This window comes from Hydractinia symbiolongicarpus, chromosome 1 (genome assembly GCF_029227915.1).
Source record: "Hydractinia symbiolongicarpus strain clone_291-10 chromosome 1, HSymV2.1, whole genome shotgun sequence".
Classification (NCBI taxonomy): domain Eukaryota; kingdom Metazoa; phylum Cnidaria; class Hydrozoa; order Anthoathecata; family Hydractiniidae; genus Hydractinia; species Hydractinia symbiolongicarpus.
The window spans coordinates 29,567,837-29,591,746 of NC_079875.1; the positions used below are offsets into that span (position 1 = coordinate 29,567,837).

Below are 23,910 nucleotides of genomic sequence, written 5' to 3' on the forward strand. Positions count from 1 at the left end.
GTATACTTGATCGGGGACAATGGTCTTCAAAATCTTCAAGCTGGCAAAAAAAATAATTTACAAAGAGGTGGATAGCCACCGCAATGATGAACTCAACCTGTTACGTCTTTGGAAATAAGCTAGAGGTTGTACTCCTCTAGAGAAAATGCCTCTAAAAGCACAATTCTCCCTTTTCACAAAGAATTAATTAAAAAATATATAAAACAAATAAAAAGGACACAACACATTTGAAAAGATGAACAGAACTTTAACCAAGGGAAGGTAGGTTTCGACCCATATTTCTGAACCTAAGTACCCTGGATGTCTAGCTGGGTCACCTCGAAGAGGTCCGCGGACGGTCATCAGCAGAAACTAGACATCCCTATCTTCCTAAAGTAAACTTTGATCACTTTCTGTTCAACTGTGCTATTCTTTGTTTTTAACTCAGGTAATAAGTGGAGTCCATTTCATTCAGTTAACCCTGCACCGTTCCAAAGCTTCGGTGCAGCCTGTTCTTAGCACGGATATAAAGAGTTATTTTATGCTTTAAATATATTCAGATGTCCGTCAACTAAGCGATTCAGAGTTACGAGAGTATGGGTTAAGGTATAAAAGAATCTACGAAATAGACCATTCTTTTAGACGTGTTTGTGTTCTTGTAACATTAAAATAACGCATTTATATATATAAAAGGCTATATAAAGTTGTCATTTTTCATCTAAGTATTCTTTTTCTTTATTAAACATTAAACCTTTCTTTATTAAACCTTTTAAACGTTTCGTTTATTTACATTTGAACAAAAACAATGCAAAAAATATTATTTGAAATCTTAGTTTGAAATCTTACATTGCCATTCAGCCGATAAGGACAGTAGAGCATTGCAAAAACAGTCTCTGAAAATAAGAATAATAAAAAATTAAATTAAAGTCCACATGATGAAAAAAATAACAACCTTAATTCTCCCTAAATCACTTTCACAATCTTTAATTCGTCAGTTTCCTTATTGTTTTAGGTTTAATAGTATGTAAAAAAAATTGCTATTATAAGCAACAAGTATAGACTTCTAAACATTATTTTGTTTAATAAGACTATGCTTGTTTCAGTTAGGCAGCCTTTGAAAGCATTTTTTTCTGTTATAGTGTCCCGGTACACACCATCAAAATATACCGCAAGTAAAAGTAATAATATAGCAGTGAATTAGCACTACCATTTCCGAAAAGATTTTCTTGCACTATGGGTTGGCGCATAGTGAAAAAACATTTTCAGATTGAGACTTAGCTCAAAAGCTAAACGAAATGAATTGCTAGTTCTATTGCATGCCACAAGTTGCTATCTCAGAAATGGCCGACAGCATAGTGGAAAACTTTGCGTATGAGATTAAAAACACTCAATGCATGGAAGAAAAAAACATGTCAAGATTTGTTACAAAAATACAAAAAATATTTCCAAGTTTAAATGTCATAAACTCAAAGGCTTAACGTAGATGGTATGCAAATTTTTAAACGATTGAAATTTAACCAATAATTGTATTCATTTTTTAAATTATTTGACAAAGCATACCTTATGTTTCAGGCGACATAAAGAAGGCCCTAGAAGATGTGAAAAGGTGTTTAACTTCAGAAAGCGTATTCGTTGATACTTTCGTTGAGGAGGGACTAAGATTTGCATCATCATTGTATTTGTCACTGATATGGTTACGCGCAGGAAAATTTGTGATGAAAAACCCACGAATTGTTTCATAGAAACTTCATCCAGCAGCCACAGGCTTTACACAATTCAAGCCAGATGTGTCAGCAGACGCTTATGTGCAAGACATTGCAACAGCCTTAGGGGCATTAAATTTATCATCATCCACTAAGGAATCTGTTAAACGAAAGTTGCTAACAGATAATTCGTCCAGTGACAATGAAGAGGTACCTATACCTGCAAAAATAGGTTAAACGATAGCAAAATTTATAATGAGGAAACCCCTATCCCTAGTAAAAAAAAAAGTTAAACACGACAGTAATAATGAAGATGCAAACTTTGATGATCAATATTAAGAAGAACAAAAATGGAAAACTGTTGTTCAAAATCATTATATTGAAACCGAAAAATAAAAATATATAGCGTATAAGAAGATTAACTTTAAAATTATAAACGAATCAATGAAAAAAAAAAAAAAAAATTATACTGCATATAAGAAGATTAACTTTAAAATTATAAACATGAATATGCGTCTCTTACACGCAAAATTAAGAACAGAAAAATCATTAAAACATGTACACGAAGAAGAAAGACTTGGCTACAAACAATCTCTGTGGACAAAGCAATTGAAAGTTATGAGAGAATAGTTAATTCCATGAAAGGAATTTCTTTATAGTCACTGTTTCGTACCCACTGTATAAAATAACTTCATAAATATAAAACGGTATATAAATTAGCCATTTTTCTATTAAAGGTCATCTATTTTCCATTAAAGTACAAAATAATCTACAATAGGTGTTTGAAACCTTTTACACCTTTTTGTAAGTTTTTGAAACTTTATTTGAAAACTTGATGCTGCTATTTAATATTAAATAATTATTTGAGGAAACATGACCACGTAAAGATAACAAGACCATTTTTGTTACCTATTATGTAGTTTTATTTTTTCTATTTGATCATCATGTTAAAAAGAGCAAAAAGTGGAAAAAATCTATTGAGCAGCAAATGTTCTTAACTGGTTTTGAGTAGCACTTTGTCGTTACAGAAAGTCGAATTGTCCAAATGAGAAAATATCTTATAACAACGTATACATCAAAGTAAATATCGTTATCGAGTTGGTGACAAGTGAGTCTAAGCCTCTGGTAGACATCGGTCTTGTATAAACTATGATCTCCTTCGTTAAACATTGCTTTGGTATCAAAATTATACCCCATAAGATCCGTCAGTGCTTTATCAACTATTGCAACGTATCCTTTACTAACTCTGACTTTACATACTCCGTTCCTGAGTACGAAAAGTTTGATCCTTCCTCCCGCATGCTCGTTGACTATGGCAGCGAGATCTTCTGTCCTATATAGGCCTTTCTTGATCGTGATGAGGGTTTCAAAATCCGCTACGCTAAAGTCCCCATCATTGATAGACTCAGGCGTCGCTTTGTAAATCTTAATATCATTCTTTTTTTCGAAAAGATTCATCCACGTAGCTCCAATGCTGATGGATTTCAGAGCGATTCTCGTGTCCTGCTCTAGGTATTCATCAAAGACTATTGGTTCCTCAATATCAGTAATATACAGCTGCTTCATCTTTCTTTAAAGAAACAAGAATATCTATTCGTGTAATCCTGCAGCAAAATACAGATCAAACAGAGGCGAGTGGTATCTTGGCATAACTAACTTGGAGCATCAAGACCTCTACGTGAGTACGACTCAGCACATTTCCGTGGCATTCCCACAATTCATCAATTATCCCATCAAAGTTCCAACTAACATGTTAAACGATCCCGTGAGTGTAAATTGGGAAGGCCAAGCCTTGAAATATTGGAACATCCAGGTGAATTTTGCTTGTCATTGCGCGACAACGGCGTTGGGGATCTCACAAGTTCAAAGCAGTCATGTCGTCACTCACCAACGGCCGTTGGTGGCTGCAGGTTGATGGGGATTGGGCCAAACTCATCATACCAACCTCGGAAGGATTAAACAAGGTTATCAAAAGTATACGCGTCTATGTTGTCTTATTGCTCACTCGGCATCCTCACTCGGCTCTGGTGCGGACAACTATACAGCAAGGCAAATATTATTGCAGAAATTCGAGGCCATTGTTCAACGTGAGGAAAACGTAGGTCAAGATTTTCCGATTTTCAAAAGGTGCTCCAGTATGCACGGACTCCAGTAAATTTCGCCTTAATGCCCAGCGTATACATCCTCCAATATGAACCTCCGCATTAGAAAGATTGTGGGATATAACAACAACGTTCTAATAGCGCCCTCTGATGTATGTGTAGGTGTGGAGCTAGATCTGAACACCAGGGGCCATGCTGTCAAGACATCTTTCACTATACCTCCTAGGCAACATATCGAGTCGCTTCATACCAAGGAAGCCTACAGGCAGCACGAGGATACCAAAGCCACGCTGGTTACGGTCGGAGTAGGACTGATAATCCTATATATATGGATGAAGAAATAGGTCTAGTATGTTTTTTTTCAAAATACTAGATTTTCATCGATTCTTACTCCTATTACCTACATACGCAACGACAATACCAACAGCTCCCCCAATTGCTAAATACAAATGCCTTGCTACAAACTCCACAACCTTGGCGGCTACCCGGAAGAAGAATGATACGATGGTACCGATGATTCCAGGAAGGGCTGTACCCGCTTTGCCTGCCAAATATTTGAGGAATTTTCCGAGTCCCTCCAGCTGTTTCCGCACAAACCCTTTGTTACCGCCACTACCTCCACCTGCTGCTGCCCCACTACCTCCCGTGAGTTCTAGGACCAGGGTTGATATAAGTAGACCAACAGCTGAGACGATGCTCGCGATAGTCAGATGATATTTAGAGAAAAAGTAATGATTTCCTAAATAGCAAGAAATGTCTCTCCCTTTCCTATTCTCGGTTCTGCTTTGAAAAGTCGATGTAGTTATCAAAAATTCTGGTTTAAGGTTAGAGTTTAGTTCTTTTTATTATTTCCTTCAATTTTCTATAATGTCGACAAAATCAACAGACGTTCTAGTTTATTTTAAATGCACAGTTTATAAGGTTGACAGCTGCATTTGTATCTGTTAAACATATTTGAGTTGGTTATTACAAGTCCTGTTACAAGTCCTTATTAAATGTTGAAAATCTGACATAATTATCAGAAATCCGGTTTATACGTTTTTTCTATTTTCCAATACGTTAGGTAAATTTGAAAGTCATATGTACTGCTAACTAAATTACAAGATCGTTAGTTGATAACTATTGTCGTTAAAGTTTTCTAGCCCCGTTGCACGACACGGTAGTAAAGTTAACCGGAGAAAATTAATAGCCGGGAAAGATTTTAGTCAGCAATACATCGAATCAGACACTTTCCCCCGACCAAAGTTGGGTCTCATGTTATCATTTCCTCTGCTGTAATCATTAAACTTTATTACTTAATATGAAAACTAGTCTATTGGAACACAATGAAACATTATAGGTCGGTAGCAAAAATTCCTAAAAAATATTTAACCAAGGAAAAAATTTTAGTTGGGGGCAAAATTAATCACTGACTCTCTAATTTATTTACATTTTCCGGTTTCTTTTTCTCGTTAAGGTAATCATCGCTTAAACTCTCTTTCTGGAATAACGCTTTTTTCCGGAATTTTAACCAAATCTTCTTGTTTGGGTATTAATTGAAAGTTTAATATTAAATCTTTCTGACATCCTACTCATTGGGGGCGCAAAACGGAAATGGCGTGGTACAACGTCTCATATATGCAGGGCTAACTATGCTATGGACAATACATCTCACTCATTGAGGGTGTGGAAAAAGAAAAACGGAGGCGACGTCGTTGTACAATTTATTACTTACAGTATGTACTGACGCAACATCTTGCTTGTCAGACGTGCTTTAATCGATACACCAACACATGATTCCGGCAGCCAGTCACAATTGTTGATATTGCGATTTGTGTTAATTCTGTTGTTATCTTTCAGTAACCAATACAATAGTATTAGAGACTGGTGAAGCCTTCAAGTTACCTCATCAAGGTAAGAATCATTTAACAATGGTAGCAGAGTTAAAAGGTACAGATCAACTGGCCTGGTATTTATGATCATTGTGCGAGTGACATTTGAGTTGAAAGAAAGCAATTGAGGGCACACACCCGGATGTGTTCCTTGAGGTAAGAGAGATAACTTTCCCTTTTGTTGGCTATTTGTTGACACGTGTGTGTGCAAACCAATTGGTGAAGTGGTTTGTGAACAATGGCAACAACAACATTGAAGGCTCCACCAGCGTTTAAAGAGGATGATGACTATAGCAGTTGGAAGAACGATTTGGAGATCTGGCAGATGTTTACAGAACTACCAAAGAAAAAGCAAGGTCCAGCTGTATACCTGTCACTGACTGGTCGGGCACGGGAGGCAGTACGCGACCTGACACCTGCAGAAGTGGGATCAGATGATGGTTTGGACAAGATTATATCTAAGCTAGATTCAATATATTTGAAAGATGAAAGCACAAGAGCATTTATTGCTTTTAAAGAGTTTTATGACTATAAGAGGAATAGTGGAGACAAATTTCCTGATTTTATTGTGCAGTTTGAGAAGCTTTACAATAAGATATCCAAATATGATATGGCATTGCCTGAAGCTGTCAGGGCATATTTTCTTCTCACAGCTGCGAATATGTCTGAAGAAAATGAAAAACTGGCTCGTACAACTTGTGCAGAACTCAAGTATAAGAATATGAAGGACACAATCATGAAGATATTTGGAGAACTGAACACAGCAGAAGACGCTGCACATTTGGGAGCTCTTCCTGTGAAACAAGAATGCTTATATGGAAATCTTCATGCTGATACCAAGGACAGCTTGTCAAGGAATACACGTTCAAGAATGAATCCTGTTGATAAGGATGGGAAACTGAGGTGCCATGAATGTGATTCAACAAGACATTTTGCTAATAAATGTCCTCATAGAAATCAAGAGCAAAGAGGTTTCAGATCACGGAACAATAGACCTACAGAAAAGAAACAAGATGTAAATGAGATCCATATCACCCTTTTTGCAGCCTCTCCAGACCAAAGGCAATATTGTCTTGTTGGAGAATCCTTTGGTAGAGGTGTCTTGGATTCTGGCTGTACAAAGCCAGTGGCTTATGATAGTTGCCAAACGTCTAATTATGGCAAGGAACCTACAGTTCAAAATTTGAAAGATGCCAACAAGATTATTCGAAAAATTAAGAGCAAGCATGTTGCAATAACCATTGCCAAAATTGCAAATATGAAAAATTGTGAAATTATTTGCTACACAGATGCAACTCATGCCAGTTTGAAGTGTGGATCATCACAAGGTGCATTCATCATATTTGTGAAACACCTGAGCGAAGTTATACCAATCTGCTGGCAATCAAAAAAACTACAAAGGGTAACCAAAAGCCCAATTGCTTCGGAAACACTTGCTCTGAGTGAAGGAGCTGATGCTAGTTTTTATTTGGCCAATGTCATACAGCAAATCTGCAAGTTGACGAAGGTTCCAAAGATCACTTGTATTATCGACAACAAGTCATTATTTGAAACCTTGAAAACGACAAATGTCACAAAGGATTTGAGATTGCGAGTTGATATAGCCAGATTGAGGCAGATGGTGGAACAAGATGAGATTACTGTCAAGTGGGTTGAAGGAAAACACCAATTAGCCGACTGCTTGACAAAACATGGAGCGTCTCCAAACAAGTTGCTTGAGGTTTTGGAGACATCCAAAATATCTCTACAATAATTGATTGTAGTGATTACCGTTGTGTTTTTTTTTTGATGATTTTAATTTGTTTGTCATGTTGACTATAACAAACAGTTGCAGCATGCAATTTGATATTCTACTTGTGTTGGCTTTAAAATTGTGTTACTGGTGGCAATGTTGATATTGCGATTTGTGTTAATTCTGTTGTTATCTTTCAGTAACCAATACAATAGTATTAGAGACTGGTGAAGCCTTCAAGTTACCTCATCAAGGTAAGAATCATTTAACAACAATCTCTTTCTCACAGCTTATTTTTGCCTTCTGATGTGCTTAACGCTGAAAAAGCCAAACAAAAACCAACGGTTCGTTGTTCCTCAATTTTTATCTGTCCTACGTGTTTCCCGTAACGGCGGTATTTCGTGCATATTTCTGCCTATTTACACAAAGTAATAAAATTACTTCCGAAATGAAGCTACAAAGAATTCTCGAAGTAATTCTTAGGTTCTTGGATCCTCAAATTTTCTCCTGTCGTACCAAGGCCGCCAAACCTTTTTGAACACGGTCTTAGATTTTCGCCTGTTGTGATAAAGGCACAGCCCAACCATTTGAACACAATACGGCTATAGAACATTCCGCAAGTTGTGCTACGACTCTAGTATGTACACAGCTCAGTTTTTATCAAAAATGGTTTTGTGAATATAATTGCGTACGTCTTTACTCTATGGTAAGGATTTCAATAATAATTACAGCTGTATTTTAAAGTATATGTCTATACAAACGGTTTTTAGTTCATAATTAACTCTATGGTACAATAACTTCAGCAACATACATTAATTGTGCACACATGCCATTGTCAAACACAGTCTCAAGTAAATCGTTTAAATACCCCATGGTGTATGATATTCTAGTGCCAAAAAAATCGTGACAGTGAGAATCAGCAGCTATAAAATGTGTTCTGTTACGTACAATCGAAAGAGCTTTTTCTTAGCTGACGATGACTAAAAAACATTTGCAGATGCAGAATATTTTGAACTCTCTTGACATAAATCCTGACACAATACGTTTGATTCTGAACCAATGTCCAGACCAAGATCCTCCGGTAATATACTAATAGCTTCAAAAACTGTAAGAAATCCCGAGCAGTTATTAGCATCGTACATTATATTTCCAATTTCCATGCTACCAATGAAACAAGCTATCAGCATTACCATATCATCAAAAAATGGATTGTTGTACAATCGTTTGCCAAATAATTCAGATAGGACACTTTGTGAATATTGGCTTGGTAGAGAAACCATGATACAATCCATGTATGAAGACACGCTACATTTCAGCCCCAACAACTTATTTGCTAGTTTGACACCTGTACAAAATATAAGTTCTTAATCACATTTTTCTGCAACAGAATTTAGAAGTTCTTCTGTATTTTCAACGCTTTCTTCGTGGCAACTTATAATAAATCTGATTAATCGTAGAGGGCAGCGCTATAGTTGGCAACAATATAAGACCAAAAACTTTAATAGCTAATGGCAGTTGAGTTTCTCCCTAAACGTAGTAACGTAGAAATGGTTCCTGCCCAAAACAAAAACAACATAAAAACAAAACATGCTAAATTAAGAATTTATATACAACTTTTAGAGATCAATGTCCTCATCAACGTCATCTTCAGCACTATCCTGGTCATTTTTGCCATCATTAGACACCATCTCTGTTTTTTCTTTATCTATACCAACAATCTTTAGGCAGTTTTCTTGTTGCACTTTAACCACAACATTTCTCAACAATCACACGAAATTTAGCCTTGATTAGCAAGAGTTGTGTACACAGCGTGCGAAAGCAATAAAACAAAATGGTGTTCACGAAACTGCTCCAAACGCGTGAGTTCTCAAAATAAATAAAATAGATTGTTAAAGAATTTTGTGGGAGCCCCAAACACCACAATGTTAAGCAAATATCTGTTAGTTCTTCAGTAACACAAAACAAACAGCAACAGAAAAGCAACAACAGCAAGGTGTTACTCACTACACAATGTCGTCGGTACTGTTTGCCTACCAATGCGAAAAAAACCACCACTGCAAAACAAGAGGTCTTGGGGGCGAAAAACAACTTCGTTTCCAAGCACATCAAGAGTTGATACCAGGCCTGAAAACAAAACTTCGAGTTTGTTCCTGACACCCTGATTGTTTTCCCACCTGAATAATAAACATATGTAGTTGATGAAAATTTTTTGCCTATTCAAAACAAACAAAACATGTTTCGCCTACAACTTGTAGAGCCTCTTAATTACCAAGTTCTAGACTTTTTTCTTTCATTTATCTTCAAATCAATGACTGTTTTAACCGCTCACAAAATGTGTAGCTAGCTATTAGCTACATGCAGAATCAGGATTTTTAAAAAACCCAAGACTCGAAAGAAACACTAGAGACATCACAGTGCTTGGATTTTTGTTTAAGAATAATAATGATGGGTAGCAAGCTATGTGCATATACTTATTTTAAAAACACATGATCCAAAAAACTTAAAACAACTCGAACTATATTCTTTTCGTTTTAAAAATATTTGATGGATTTTTAACAAATTTTTCTTTTTATTGATTTCTGTGGTCTGTTGCTTATATGTGCTGCTGCGTGTAAATCCCATTGTTTTCCAAGCCAAATCAAAACTTTATGTTACACATAAAGTGGTTCATATAGCTATAGCAAGCTGAAAACATTATTTTTTCAATCTTTTAAGTTGCAATCATTATGTGGAGAAAAAAAGGAAAATTCATAAACACTTTAATTTTAATGGAGATGTATATAGAATATTTTCCAAACACATCAAATAAAGAATTTGGAACATTAGTACGCAAATTGTTTCCTTCAGTGGTTAAGAGAAATAGAAATAGTGTGGCATTTTACAACAACCTTTGTTTAAAAACTCAGGATCAGCCCTTATTAAGCTCAACTAATTGTATGTATATATATATAAATATAAAATGTTTGTAAAAACTGAATATTGTTTACCAAAGCTTGCAAAGTTTATGCTTGTTGCAAAACTAAAATAAGCATAAATGTCTTTTGTTCTCAATGCAAAATCAAAACATTACGTCACATGGAAAGTCATCCATCGCTAGGTATATAATACATCCATACATATAGTATGGTAATATACATTACTCTAAAATGGCTTTCTGGTACAGTGATGTGGGTTAGTGGGTTATAATGTAATAAATAATTTTATATTTTTAGCATCTGCTCAAGTAACACACTTGCCAGCTTCAATGTTTTTGCTTAAGGACTTATTAAAAATTAAACGCCATGTAATGGATGGTGGATCATGCTCTACTTATAATGGTAGCTATAATTCAACTGAAGTCTGCATCAAAACGTATCGTTATTCTGTTGACAAACTCGATGTGCTGCATGAGGCAAATATGCTAAGTTCAATACCAGCCAGCCCTTATTTCTCTTTTCTAGCTGGAGTAATTACTAAAATTGCACCTTATCATGGGGGTGGGGGTAGATCATGACGTAATTTTGGGAGGGGGGTCAACCAATGAAGGGGCTCAACAAATGATTACGACTGATTACATGGGGGAGGGGGAGTAGAAAATAGGCAAATGTGAAAGCTTCCTTATATATGCTTTTTCCATTCATGCTCAATTTACTCTACTGCAGCACCGAATAAATTTTAGAAAAAAACTAAGTTTGAATACTGAGAAAACGAACTTAGAAAACCAAAGGTTATATGTAGTAGAACATTGATATTAGACAGGCTGTGTACATTTTAAAAAAGTTCATAATATATGACTTGCTGCATGACGTAATATTTCAAATTTTGGCACTAGTTAAAAGTTTTAACCAATGTGTAGCACATATATACGGATATAACACACATCTAAAACTCCAGCTTGTTTCATGATAGGAAAAGAGGAACACATCGAAAGATGTTAAAGATAAAGTGGAAAACAAAGAAGGACAATGATATAGAAAACAAGGAAGAGGAAGAACCTTACAATAAAATTCTTGAAAAGTCTGTGTGTCCAAAAGAACACTTCGCTTTGCAGGTTCGGCAGCTTGCAATTTTTGTTTTTTACATATTCCCTGCAGACAAGTTTCTTTTGTTGTTCAGTTATCAATAAATCCTAGATCAACAATTTATTTTAGGGATATTGTATTAGTGGAACTCGGAATACATTTGCTCTTGCTAGAAGTAAATCCTTCATAAATCACTTATATTTATACAGACTAATTTGGGACAATTAGTATATATATTTTTCATTTTAATGACACAAATTTAACATGCAACAGGGTTGTCAAAAACAAAAAAATTACACATACAGTAATCTTATCCGTGCTCCGTTTGAATTAAATTAAAATCATTACATTGGAAAATTGTTTTTGTAAAAGAAGGAAAAATCATTATTATTATTAATTAAATATTATTTTTTGTATAGTCGAAATGCAATGCAACTAGAAGATCAAAGGAGCAATAAATATGTTTGAGCAAAGGCTGGTTTCCATATTAAAGGAGAAAATCCAGTACAGGCACATTTTTGTAGTTGTTCGGTTAAGACAACTTTAGGGAAAAAGCAAATAAAGTGATAGCTCTAACAGGTGTTCATCATGTATTAATGTTTATGTGATAGCCAACCTTTTTCTATTTTAGAAGAATCAGAGATGTAGAGTCAAGACCAGGCAAGGTTCTAGGTTTCTTTTAATGAAGAATTAAATGAATGGATCAATAACGAAACTGACAAACCAAATTCAAAGAAATTATAAATTAATGACACAATAGGTGAAACCAAAATTGCTTAACATAACTGTACTTTTCTGTCTATTTAGGATGGAGTGTTTTTGCTACAGAAGACATATTGAAGTTTTCATTTTATCTTGATTGTATCTTTAGATGTCCGTACCTAGGAAAAATGTATCTATAATGACAACAACTTGATGATGATGGAGTTCACGACTGTCCATGATTTTTTGATGACCAGCTTTGCATTGTATAATGCACATACACATAGGTCAGGGGTGTCAGTCAACATGTTGATGAAACAGTACGAGAAGCGCCAACTGGACGAAACTACGTGTACGATCAACGTAAGGTATCACAAAACGCGCTACACTCATGGATCCGCTACAGTATGTATTCTTTTGCAGTTAGCTCGTCTTCTTGACATCTATGTCACGCGCATTCGCCCTCAAATTTCCACAACATGTGAGAACATTTTTGTTACCCGAAATGGCAAGTCGCTTGAAGCGGGCTCAGTTAGTCGACAAATAAATTCTGCTTGGTCGAAATCAGGAATATACATGTAAATATGAGCACAACCTTGATTAGAAAGTCTGTGACCACTGCTGTTCATGATGAGGACCACGGAAATGCGCAGCTGTTGCTGATCTCCTTGCACACTCGCTTTAGACTGCCAGCAAAATCTACGGAGTAAAAAACAAAAACAAGCAAGAGCAGTGCATGCCATGATACAAAAGGTTCTTGGTGTTGTTGATCATCTGAAAACTCCAGAACGTGGTTGGTCTAAGGAAGATGCTGCGCTTATCATTCAGTATTTTAAGAAGGAGTTGGAACAACAGAATCTCACTATAGCTTGTGAACGGGAGAAGATGGATCTTTTAAATATAAAGAAATCTGAAAAACAGATCTAAAGCAAGGCCCGATTGTATTCCCGCATAAGTATAAATAAGAAATAGCTACCACGTTAAAAGTGTCAAATGGCAGTTAAAATTCCTAGAAAATCAAGTTGTAACTTTTTTAATAAGATTTCTTTTAAGATCATTTACGAGGTTTGTTTTGTTTTGGTTGATATGAATATAAAGAATTTTCTATTAAGCGCTTCTTTCTTTTAGAGGGAGAGAATACTTGTTACGTGGGGTGCTTTAATGAGGGAGACGCTAATAACAAATTATACTTCTAGGGTGATGTGTTGCAGCTTGTTTCGTTGATTCATTATTTTATCACTTTGACTGTTATAATATATGATTCCTTATCTCACCTTATTTCCATCCATAGCAAGTGTTGACCCTGCATCTGTCTTTTTGGACGAAACAGAAGAAATAGGTATAATTTCTTATTCTGATTTCTGCGAAAGCGCATGTCAGTTTCACAAAACTATTCTAATTTCTCATAGATACAAAAAAGAAAAGGCGCTCTCTGTCCCAGTTACCGCTTTGTTTTAGCACCTTAAACTGTTAAAAACACAATTTATTTGGTCAACTTATAAAACCTGACTCAAATTTGTCAATTTTCGACGAGACACTAGGTATGTATGCTTAGCCTTGAGTGTATATTTGACAAGGAGTCGTCATGGCTCTCTTGATTGTGTAATACATCCTTTCTGTTATTATATCACAATAATTGTCAATAAATCGTCTTATCTCATCTTAGCTCTCCCTCCATAGCGACTGTTGACCCTTCATCTGTCCATTTAGAAGAAAAAGAAGAAGGTATAATTTTGTCATTCCATGACCTGCCTTAGCAACAACCATAAAAAACTCCAGTTTTCTTTAGATAAAAGAAGACATTTAATGTATTTCTTGTGACTTATTCTAATTTTAATTTGTTTATTTATAGAACCTGTCCGTAGTATATTGCCAAGAATAAGCAACAACGACTCATTAGGTATGTAATGTTTGACTTGGGTTGCCGGAAAAAACTCGGAAGACATAACCCATCCTCTTTTGTCACAACGCTACGTAAAAATGTAGCTCTTAAGATATGAGCTTATGATATACATATATTGAAACGTTAGACTTTTGAAAGAAATATCGACCTTTATTTTCTATACATGATTTCTGCGTAACTTCTCTCAATAAACTTGTTTCTATCCAGTTTAAAAATATTTATCAGGATTAAAATTTTCAAGGTGGCTCTCCTGTAAAAAAAATGGAAAAATGAAAAAAATGTTTTACCGATACTCAGGTACTTATTATTAAAGTTTCATAGCAACAGCCCTCCCTAGTAACCGGTTGGATGTATTTTCTAGGTCATTTTTGGGTCTTTTTCCTTCAAAATTTTAAAACACCCATTAGGGGCGTGCTGCAGCTATTTCTCCCTTTTCCCGCGCTAAATTCCATAAGTTAAAACCACATAGTTACTTTCAAATGCGAGCCTAGTTTTACATTTAGTGTTGAACTGCTGCTGATGATGGAGTCTTATATTGGTATAGAAAAGACCTTTACATTGAAATTATGGGATCAGGTAAAAGATTTAAATTTGAGAGAGCTAGAAAAAGACGTTACTATGAGAGAAAAAATGTTTCTGGGACAGATTCAAGTGCACAAACACATGAGGAATTGAACGAAAATCCAGATGAAAATACACAACAACCTGAAGATCCACATTCTAACTATGAATGCAACATACTGATCGACACAGACCTTCTGCTTGGGTTACTCTACGTTGTAGCTAAATGCCCTAGCTGCACTTCTGCGATCAAAATTCAGCATGATGTAGAAAAGAAGAAAGGACTTTCGCATGCTCTGTTTCTGAAATGTAATAAATGTGATTGGGAAATGAATTTTAAAACTTCCTGTGAAGTATTACAAGAAGACAGAGGGAGAGGTAGGAAGTCATATGAAATCAACTATCGAGCCATTGTGGTCATATTGCCATGAAAACATTTTGCGCAATAATGAATATGCCACAACCAATGAACTTAGATTCTTTTGAATCCATAAATAAAGAATTACATAATTCTTATGTTGCCACAGCCAGGAATTCAATGGTTAAAGCTGCAAATGAAATCAGAAAAGAAATGCTGAAAGACAATTTTGATGACAATACAATTGTCAATATAGAAGCAAGTACGGATGGATCTTGGCAGGGTCGAGGTTATGCATCCTTAAATGGAGTCATGACAGAGATATCACAAGTGTCGACGTTGACGTTCTCTCAAAATCTTGTATATCATGCAATGTTTGGGAGAAGAGAAAGCAATCTGAGGGGTACGCAAAGCCTATTGTTTGATCCTGAAAGTGATGAAATTTAAGGAAAAATAAATAGGAAAGTCATGTCGTCAAAAAAAAAAAAAAAATATTAAACCATGATTTGCAAGTATCAATTAAAAGAGACTGTCGTTAAGAAACTGACAGGTGGACATTACTACCGCTTAAAAAAAGTTTAAATGTTACTATTTTGTGGTCCTTTTTCAGAATAGCTACTAGTAAAAAGGAATAAGAATAAGAAGAACGATAGACACCACAAAAGAAGATAATAGTTGACCAGTTTCAAAAGTGCTGTTCAAAGAAAAGGCAAAAATCGTATCATTGAAAAAAACAAAGGAAATCTGTAAAACAAAGGAAATCCATCAATCAATTTCAAAAGCAGTAATATATGGTTCTCGTTCTGGAAGTGGTTAACTTGTTTTTGAACACTACGATTTTTTAGTAGAGATATGGGGTGGACCTGCCACTTCTAAACGATTGCCTTTTGGCATAAACAGTTCATTTTTTCTCACAGATAACACATGAGGAAATTAATGACAATAGCAGTAGTAGTGACGATGAAAGAAACAATTAAATACTGTGTGTAAGATTCAGTCTGTTGCGAATGAGATAATCCATTGTCAACTCTTGGATTAGGTTGCTGGTAGATACTGTGGATAATAAATATTTTGTAGCCGTACATGTTGTTTAGTTTGATTCTCTCATCTCTTGAAGTAAAATTTGGTGGAATGCATCCCCTTTCATCCCTTTTTTAACATGCAAATCTTTGAATAAAGGTGCAATGACTATTGAGAAATGCAAAGCATGTTTACTTTTTCAGGTGAGAGTTCTTTAGCAAAACGGATGGCTATCTTTGATCACTTGAGAGTGTACGTTGAAGCAAACACCCTTTCCTAAACATGAGAATCGATGATTGATTTGCTTAGCTGGATAACTTTTTTATTTCACGCGAGGGAAATGCGAAATGCAATGAGTTGATGACTAGTTTTCTTAATAATAGCCGTATTTTGTCTGTATCTGCGCGGGCCATTATGTTCTCTATAAGCGATAACTAGTACTTATGTATACTAAAATAGGTTTTCAATATAATTATTAAGCCCCAGTAACTTATTAACACTTATTTGCATGTAATGTAAATAAGAATATTTCTCAAAACTTTTGTTATTTGACTACATATTTGTCGTAAAAATCTAATTTTGTTAATTTATAAAAAAAGTAATAATTTAAAGAGTTACGTCATTTTTTTTTTTTTTTTTAAGTAGAATACTGGATTTTAGTCATTTTTAAGGGAAATAATATCGATGTTTCAAATTTACACTTAACAGTATGTACTTTTATTTAAAAATTTTGTGAACTCCCGAAATGATTAATTGAATGCAAGTAAACCTGACTTTTGCCAAGACTGCGCAGAATTAGGATCGATCTCAATTTTCCTGATGCTTGTTTAAAAAGGTGTTAATGTTAAAGTCATCTTTTCAGTCCTTATTCGAATCAAAATGGCCCAAACGATTTTGCCCATTAACAAAAACGTCAAGAATGCGTTGAAATTGCCAAAGATCCAACAATTCGAAAAAAAGGCATTGTATTGTTTAACAAAGAACAATCAGCAAATGGTTCTTCCAAATATCAAAGTAAACAAGATAACAAAAAAGACAAATAAGTCAGAAACATTGTGGTTCCATGTAATATTGCAATCAAAATGACCAACAATGATTATATTTATTAAACAATATATTTCGGAAATTTATTCCATCTTCAGGTCTAAAATATAAAAAACATATTCAATAAAAACTGTTAAAAACATTAAAATAATAAAGTTTATTTATCATACATATCATACATAGCATCATACACTGTACACAAATCAGAAAAAAGCTGATGGTAATTAAATCGTAATTACCCACGTCATAATTAAAATTTAATCACCAGCGGCCTGAATCTATATTCATCCTTTGTATTCAAAGATGGTTTCAATTGATTGATGAAAAGAGCCTCTAAAGTCATTAAATGATACATTGATTTTGAGTTTGAGCACAAGATATCCGATCTAATTACACATCTCCAACTTGCAGAAAATGAGGAACTTGTGAGTTTTGACGTCACATCCCTATATACAAATGTACCACTGAACGAAGCAATTGATGATTGTACCAGTCTTTTATATTCTGGAAAATACGAAAAACCTCCAGTAGATCGAGAAACTTTTCATAAATTAACCTTACTATGTAGTAGCAATGTAGTTATGTCGACTCATGATGGATATTACCAACAAGTCGATGGATTGGCAATGGGGAGCCCACCAGCTCCAATGCTTGCTAATGGTTGGCTCAGTAAATTTGACGATATTATCAAGGGAGATGCTGATTTATTCGCGAGATATATGGACGATATTATCAGAAATATCAACAAAGATAAGATCCAGGAAAAGTTGAATGAGATTAATAATATTCACCCATCACTAAAGTTTACTATCGAGCGTGAAAACAATGGAGAAATTGCATTTCTAGACATGTCTATAAAAAGAACACACGGAAACCTTGTCTCAAAGTGGTATACAAAACCAACTGACACTGGTTTAACACTAAATTTCCACGCCCTTGCACCAAAACAATACAAGAGATCGGTTGTGTCTGGACTTGTACATAGAGTCTATAGAGCTTGTAGCAGTTGGGAAACATTTCATGAAAGTCTGAAAAAGGCTAAAGGAATTCTAGATAACAACCAATATCCCGCTGAATTCTACGACCCCATTATTTCAGACACATTGAGAAAAATCATTGAAAAGCCGATTCCACAAACTGATCAGGACGAAAAAGAAAAAGAAAAAGAAGAAGAGGAAACAGAAGAAAAATTGTTATTTATTCAGTATCGTGGTAAAGTTTCGGATAATTTCAAACGAACGCTTAACAACATCAAAGCTCCGTGCAGAATTATATTCACGCTGAATAAACTGAAAAGCTGTCTACCATCACTAAAGCCAACAGTCGAAAAATCTTTGATAAGTGGCGTAGTATATAAATTTTCATGTCCAAGATGTTCGTCTTGCTATGTCGGTCAAACAAGCCGTCATTTGATATGTCGTTTCAAAGAACATCGACGAAATGGCCCGGTTGCGGATCATTGGAAAGAATGCGAACGTGAATTGTCGATTGATGACGTAACGATCTTGTGCTCAAACTCAAAATCAATGTATCATTTAATGACTTTAGAGGCTCTTTTCATCAATCAATTGAAACCATCTTTGAATACAAAGGATGAATATAGATTCAGGCCGCTGGTGATTAAATTTTAATTATGACGTGGGTAATTACGATTTAATTACCATCAGCTTTTTTCTGATTTGTGTACAGTGTATGATGCTATGTATGATATGTATGATAAAAAAACTTTATTATTTTAATGTTTTTAACAGTTTTTACTGAATATGTTTTTTATATTTTAGACCTGAAGATGGAATAAATTTCCGAAATATATTGTTTAATAAATATAATCATTGTTGGTCATTTTGATTGCAATAAAAAAGACAAACCTTCGTCTCTATTGTGATGTTATTGCCATGAAGGAAAATTACTCCAGGCACAAAAAGAAATGCGTTGCAATGACAAATGGTCTGTTCCACTGTCATTACTTAAAATGGAGGAGCATGAAAGAGAATATGAGTAACTACATCGCAATGCAGATATAACTAGCCTTTTAAGACAGGGATATTAATGAAAAAGCAGGTTTTGCTCCAAAGAATAAGAAGCAACTGGAAAACTTCTGTATTCTGCCTTTTACAGGGATGATAGAAAATCTCATGGATTTCGGCTGTACTGAAACAAACACCTATGAACGTGGAAACATAAGGATTAGTTAAATTCACTCATGCTTTGGATCTTTTTCGGACCCTTGAGTAAACATCCCCTGCCTCCTGCAGGACACCAGCCACATTCATTGACACCATCCGCCGAAACCAAGAACTTTTGTTAAACGTTGCAAAAAGAAGAGTTGACAACATAACTATTATCCTTGAAAAAGGGAGATCTTTCACTGTGTTTCGATCTTCAGAGGGGGTAGCCTCTACAATTTTAACTTTAAGGGTCGTTATACCTGTTCCATCATCACAGCTTGCTGTCTTGTTATCTCATAATCATTTGGAATAGTATTTTTCCTCCCTGTAGCTATTAACATCGCTATGGCGTTGGTCCCTAGCTATTGAATATAACTATATGTAAATATTTATATAATGGGTTATACCTAATGTAGTCTGAACTTTTCTATGGCAAATAATTAAATTGAATTGAAAAATGGTTAAAATAGTCGAAAAGCTAGTCATTGAAGACGACAGTTCAGATGAGGGGGAAAAAGCTGGAGGTGTGGATAATGACGAGAAAATCATTTCTGAAGAAAAAAGTTATGTAATGTGAGGCTATAAAACTAGCAATAAAGAACCAATGTATATATATGTATATGTTGATCTAGCTAAGGACACATGGGAATCTGTCTTTTCTAACTGATGGAGTGTACAGGCATGGTCAATGGGTGGGGAGCTTTCTAAAATAACCAGTCCCGCATGTGTTCTGACAACAAGAAGATGTACATCTCTAAAACCAGACTTGTGTTTTCCGCGTTTGGACTCAATTGGCCACACTAGGCTTTCAAAAAAATACTTACAAAACAACTGTTCATTCTGTATTAAGACATAAAATATAATTTGTAATGTGGGAAACTCTTTCAGCAAGAGAAAAATGAAAATATATAATACAGGGCGAATTTGACCGTATTTGCTCTGCATGGAGTCTTGTGGGTCCCGCGCACGCTATTTTATCCAGAAATACGAAAAATCGTGTAGCAAAACCGTATGCTAAGGACGGTATACTTGGAGACGGGTATAAATTTCAATCGCATTTTGGCAAGTATCGACTTCAATTTCGATCCGTTGAAACCTTTATCATAACTAAATAGCTTAAAACTGACTCTAACACACCACATCTTGCATTGCTTTACCATATGCATTGAGTGTTTCCTCAGACTCATAACATCTTATTTCATAATTTACTCTTGATTTATGTCACTAATGCATTTGGAAAGCTTAAAGCGTAAAAGCTTCTTTTCCGTGTTCGATTACCAGAAATTTACCATGTTGGTCGATAAATAGCAGGGGCGGATCTAGCAAATTTTCTTTCCTACTAAGAAAATTTGAATATACAGCTGGGGGTCTTGGTAAAACGGGCTTTGCGAACCCTGAAATAGGCTTAAACGGGGACAAAAAACAACCTCGTATGCAGACGTTTTAGACCTTGATAACAGAAACGAAACATTCTCATAAACGCCGCAGCTCCGCATAAACACTTCAAATAGAAAAAGAATGACAACTTAAATGTATTTCGTTAGCATAAATCATTTTTAGACTGTTTCGCGACAAACTTGCAGACAGACATATTGAGAATATCTTCCATAGATGTATAAGGATGAGATCAATAACTGAGACAATGTTGTGACTTGTTGATATGCTATAATTTTAAATAATAATAAATGCTAGATCATAACGAGTAGAGTTCACTAAATATACTAAATGATGGACACGAGTAATTTCGTGTGTAAATGTCTATTTTATAACATAGTCTTTAAATCTTTCTGGTGGTCTTCTAGTGCGTGTTGATCGTCTCGTTTGGATGACGGGTGTCGGAGGGCAGACGATTGATGGTGGAGTGTCTGCCTGAGTTGTCTCTTGTTCAGTTAGAATTGTTTCTGGTTGATTGATTGCTGGTAGATCTGTCCCGTTAGTACTGGGAAGATGTTCTTCTTTTGTTTGTTGGAGAATGTCTGAATCGATGATATCGTTGCGTGTTTCGTTTGGTATTGGGCGTAAAAACTGTCTATTACGTAATGTTGTACGGCGGCTGCCATCGACTACAACACGGTATTGTCGATGGGGTAAACTTTCGCTGATTACCCCGGTCTTTTCCCATCGAAGCGGGGCGTTACCAGTTTGGTTCTGAATGGAAAAGTGTCTCTAACTTTCAAAACAGGGAGTTGTCGTTGTGATGTCGTGCAAGCATGTTGGTGTCTTCTCGTAAAAGTGTTCTCGCGAATATCGGCTAAGTCAATCCATTCTTTCCGGAAACGTCTTGGTGCTGGAAGATGGTCTCTGATGTGGCGTCCAAATAGGAGCTCAGGTGAGACACCCATGTCTGGTGATGGAGTGTTTCGGTACAGGAGAAGGGCTTTGGCGACATTATCGGTGTCCAGTGACCCAGATTGACTAATATTGGTCGTTAATATTCGTTTGACAGTCTTAACTGCGGCTTCTGCTCGTCCGTTGCTTTGGGGGTAGCCGACAGATGATACTCGATGTGAAACGTTCCAAGATCGTAGAAAGTTTTCGAACTCGTGAGATGTAAATGGCGGACCCCCGTCTGATGACAGTTCTTCGGGGACGCCAAAATTTGTGAAATATCTTCGAAGAATGTTTACAACCGTGGTAGCTGTAGCATCAGGTTTCGTTGAGGCTACCTCTGGCCAACCGGAGAAGCGATCTGCGTAGACTATATAAAGACGCCCTGCCATGTGAAATAGATCGGCAGCTGTCTGTTGGAATGGATAAATCGGTGGATCGGGGACTTCCGGTGTATCTTTGCGATGTGAGGGAGCGATTTGGTTGCATCGGGTGCATTGACTTCTGTGGTTTTGTATGTGTGAGCTCATTTGTGGCCAGAAGAATCGTCTTTTTGCATTTTCTCTCATTGCGCTGACGCCTTGGTGTCCGATGTGTAACTCTTCTAGTAGGGTACGTCGAAGAGCGCGTGGTATCAGGACGCGATCTTCAAGCATAATTAGATTGTCTACACAATATAAGTCATTTTTCAATCTCCAGTAGGGTAAGATATGTTGTGGTAAAATTTCTTTGTTGGTTGGAAATCCCTCGAGAATTGTACGGTGGAGATCTTTGTACTTGGCGTCTTCAGATGCTTTGCGTGAGATGTCCTCAAGGGAACACGAGTTGTTTTGGTTGAAACAGAGGTGGATAGAAGCCGAGATAGTAGCCTCGATCTTATCAGAGGTGTTTGACGGTGGTGAAAGCGGTATCCGGGACATGAAGTTTGCTCCTACGTTTTTCTTGCCCGGGATGTGGATTACTTGGAAGTTATACATTAGAGTCTTTTCTCTGATGTCTAACAGTCTTGGGTTTTTTAGCTCGAACAATCTCTTTTGTTAAATATTGGTACCAGAGACTCGTGGTCGACGGCGATAATTAGGTTAGGGCATCCCATTACAAACATTCGGCAAGATTGTAAGGCGAATAGTAAAGCGAGTGCTTCGCCTTCGACTGGTGCGTATCCGCTCTCTGCGGGGGATGTGAAGCGAGAACCAGCGTAGCATGTTTTCCAGTGGTTTTCTCCGCACGTTGGCTTAATCGAAGGACACGAACAATGTTTTTGGAGAAGGGTGAAGCCGATACCAGTCTTGCTCCAGTCAGTCGTGACGCAGGTTTGTCGGTATATCTCGAAAGAGCGAACGCCTTCATCGATGCTGTCGAGGATCTTTTGTTTGGATTCTTGAAATACGCGCTCTAACGTCTCATCCCAATAGAATTTTCCATCATGTTTCAAGAGTTCTCTGAACGGAGTCATGACGGGTGCTTGTGCGAAGGCGTAGGAGACTTGGTTTACTAAGCCGAACCATGATCGAACACCGGTGATGTTGGTCGGCGATGGAAAGTTTTTAATGCCTTTTAAGATTTTTTGGTTTGGTTTGTAACCATGTGGTGTGATAACAAAACCAGCGAATTCAACGGTGTGTTTCGCGAATTGAAATTTCTCGGGATTAAACACTATCCCTTTGTTGGCACATAGTGTAATGTAGTTCATTGTGTGCCAAAATGCTGTTGCGATGTCAGAGTCCCAAAGGATCGAGTCGTCTACACAACGTTGGACACGGGGAAAGTCATTTGTTATATCGTCAAAGCGTTTCGTATACCCGTCTCCAGATCCATGGAATCCTTGTGGTGCTCGGAGGTAGCGGTATCTGCCCCATTCGGTGATGAATGTCGTTGCTTCTTTTGCGTCGTTGGCTAATGGAACGCTGTGGTATCCGTTCCAGGCGTCGAGGGTTGTCTTTTTTGGTTTGCGGTGGAACTACACTTACGATGTTGAAGGGTGATTGGCTGTAATGAGTTTCTCGTTTGGTAGATGCGTTTAGTTTTTGCAAATCTACTGTTCGACGGGGAGTGCCGTCGTTCTTGGGAACGGTAATCATCCGAGAACACCAGTTTGTAGGTGTCCTGGTTGGGACTGGTTCGACTATCCCCAAGTTTACATCTTGATCGAGTTGGTCTTTGACGGATTCTTTCCAGTGATGTGGTACTGGTATTGGTTTATGAACAGAGACGGGTTTTCGTCCTCACGAAATTGGATTTTTAATGGTTCGCCTGTCATCACTTGTAGCTTTTGGTGTTTGCAAGTGTTAAATGCACTACTCGAAAAGTATGTTTTGATCCAAACCTCTAATTGTTCTGTATACTCTGGTGTCGCTGGAAACGGAATCGTGTCAGGTATGGGTGGACATGGTAACGACGTGGACATCCGCACTCGGCAACGGAGTCGTCTGGTGAGT

At 36.5% G+C, this 23,910-nt stretch overlaps 1 protein-coding gene across 1 annotated transcript; it reads left to right on the plus strand.

The window, feature by feature from the left end:
- The first annotated feature begins 16,811 nt into the window (after nucleotides 1–16,811).
- On the plus strand, nucleotides 16,812–18,607 carry LOC130629676 (uncharacterized). The gene is made up of 4 exons (XM_057442979.1): nucleotides 16,812–16,997; nucleotides 17,160–17,196; nucleotides 17,388–17,953; nucleotides 18,182–18,607. Exons 1-4 carry the CDS (start codon nucleotides 16,812–16,814, stop codon nucleotides 18,605–18,607), a joined length of 1,215 nt encoding a protein of 404 aa, XP_057298962.1.
- Nucleotides 18,608–23,910: the final 5,303 nt, after the last annotated feature.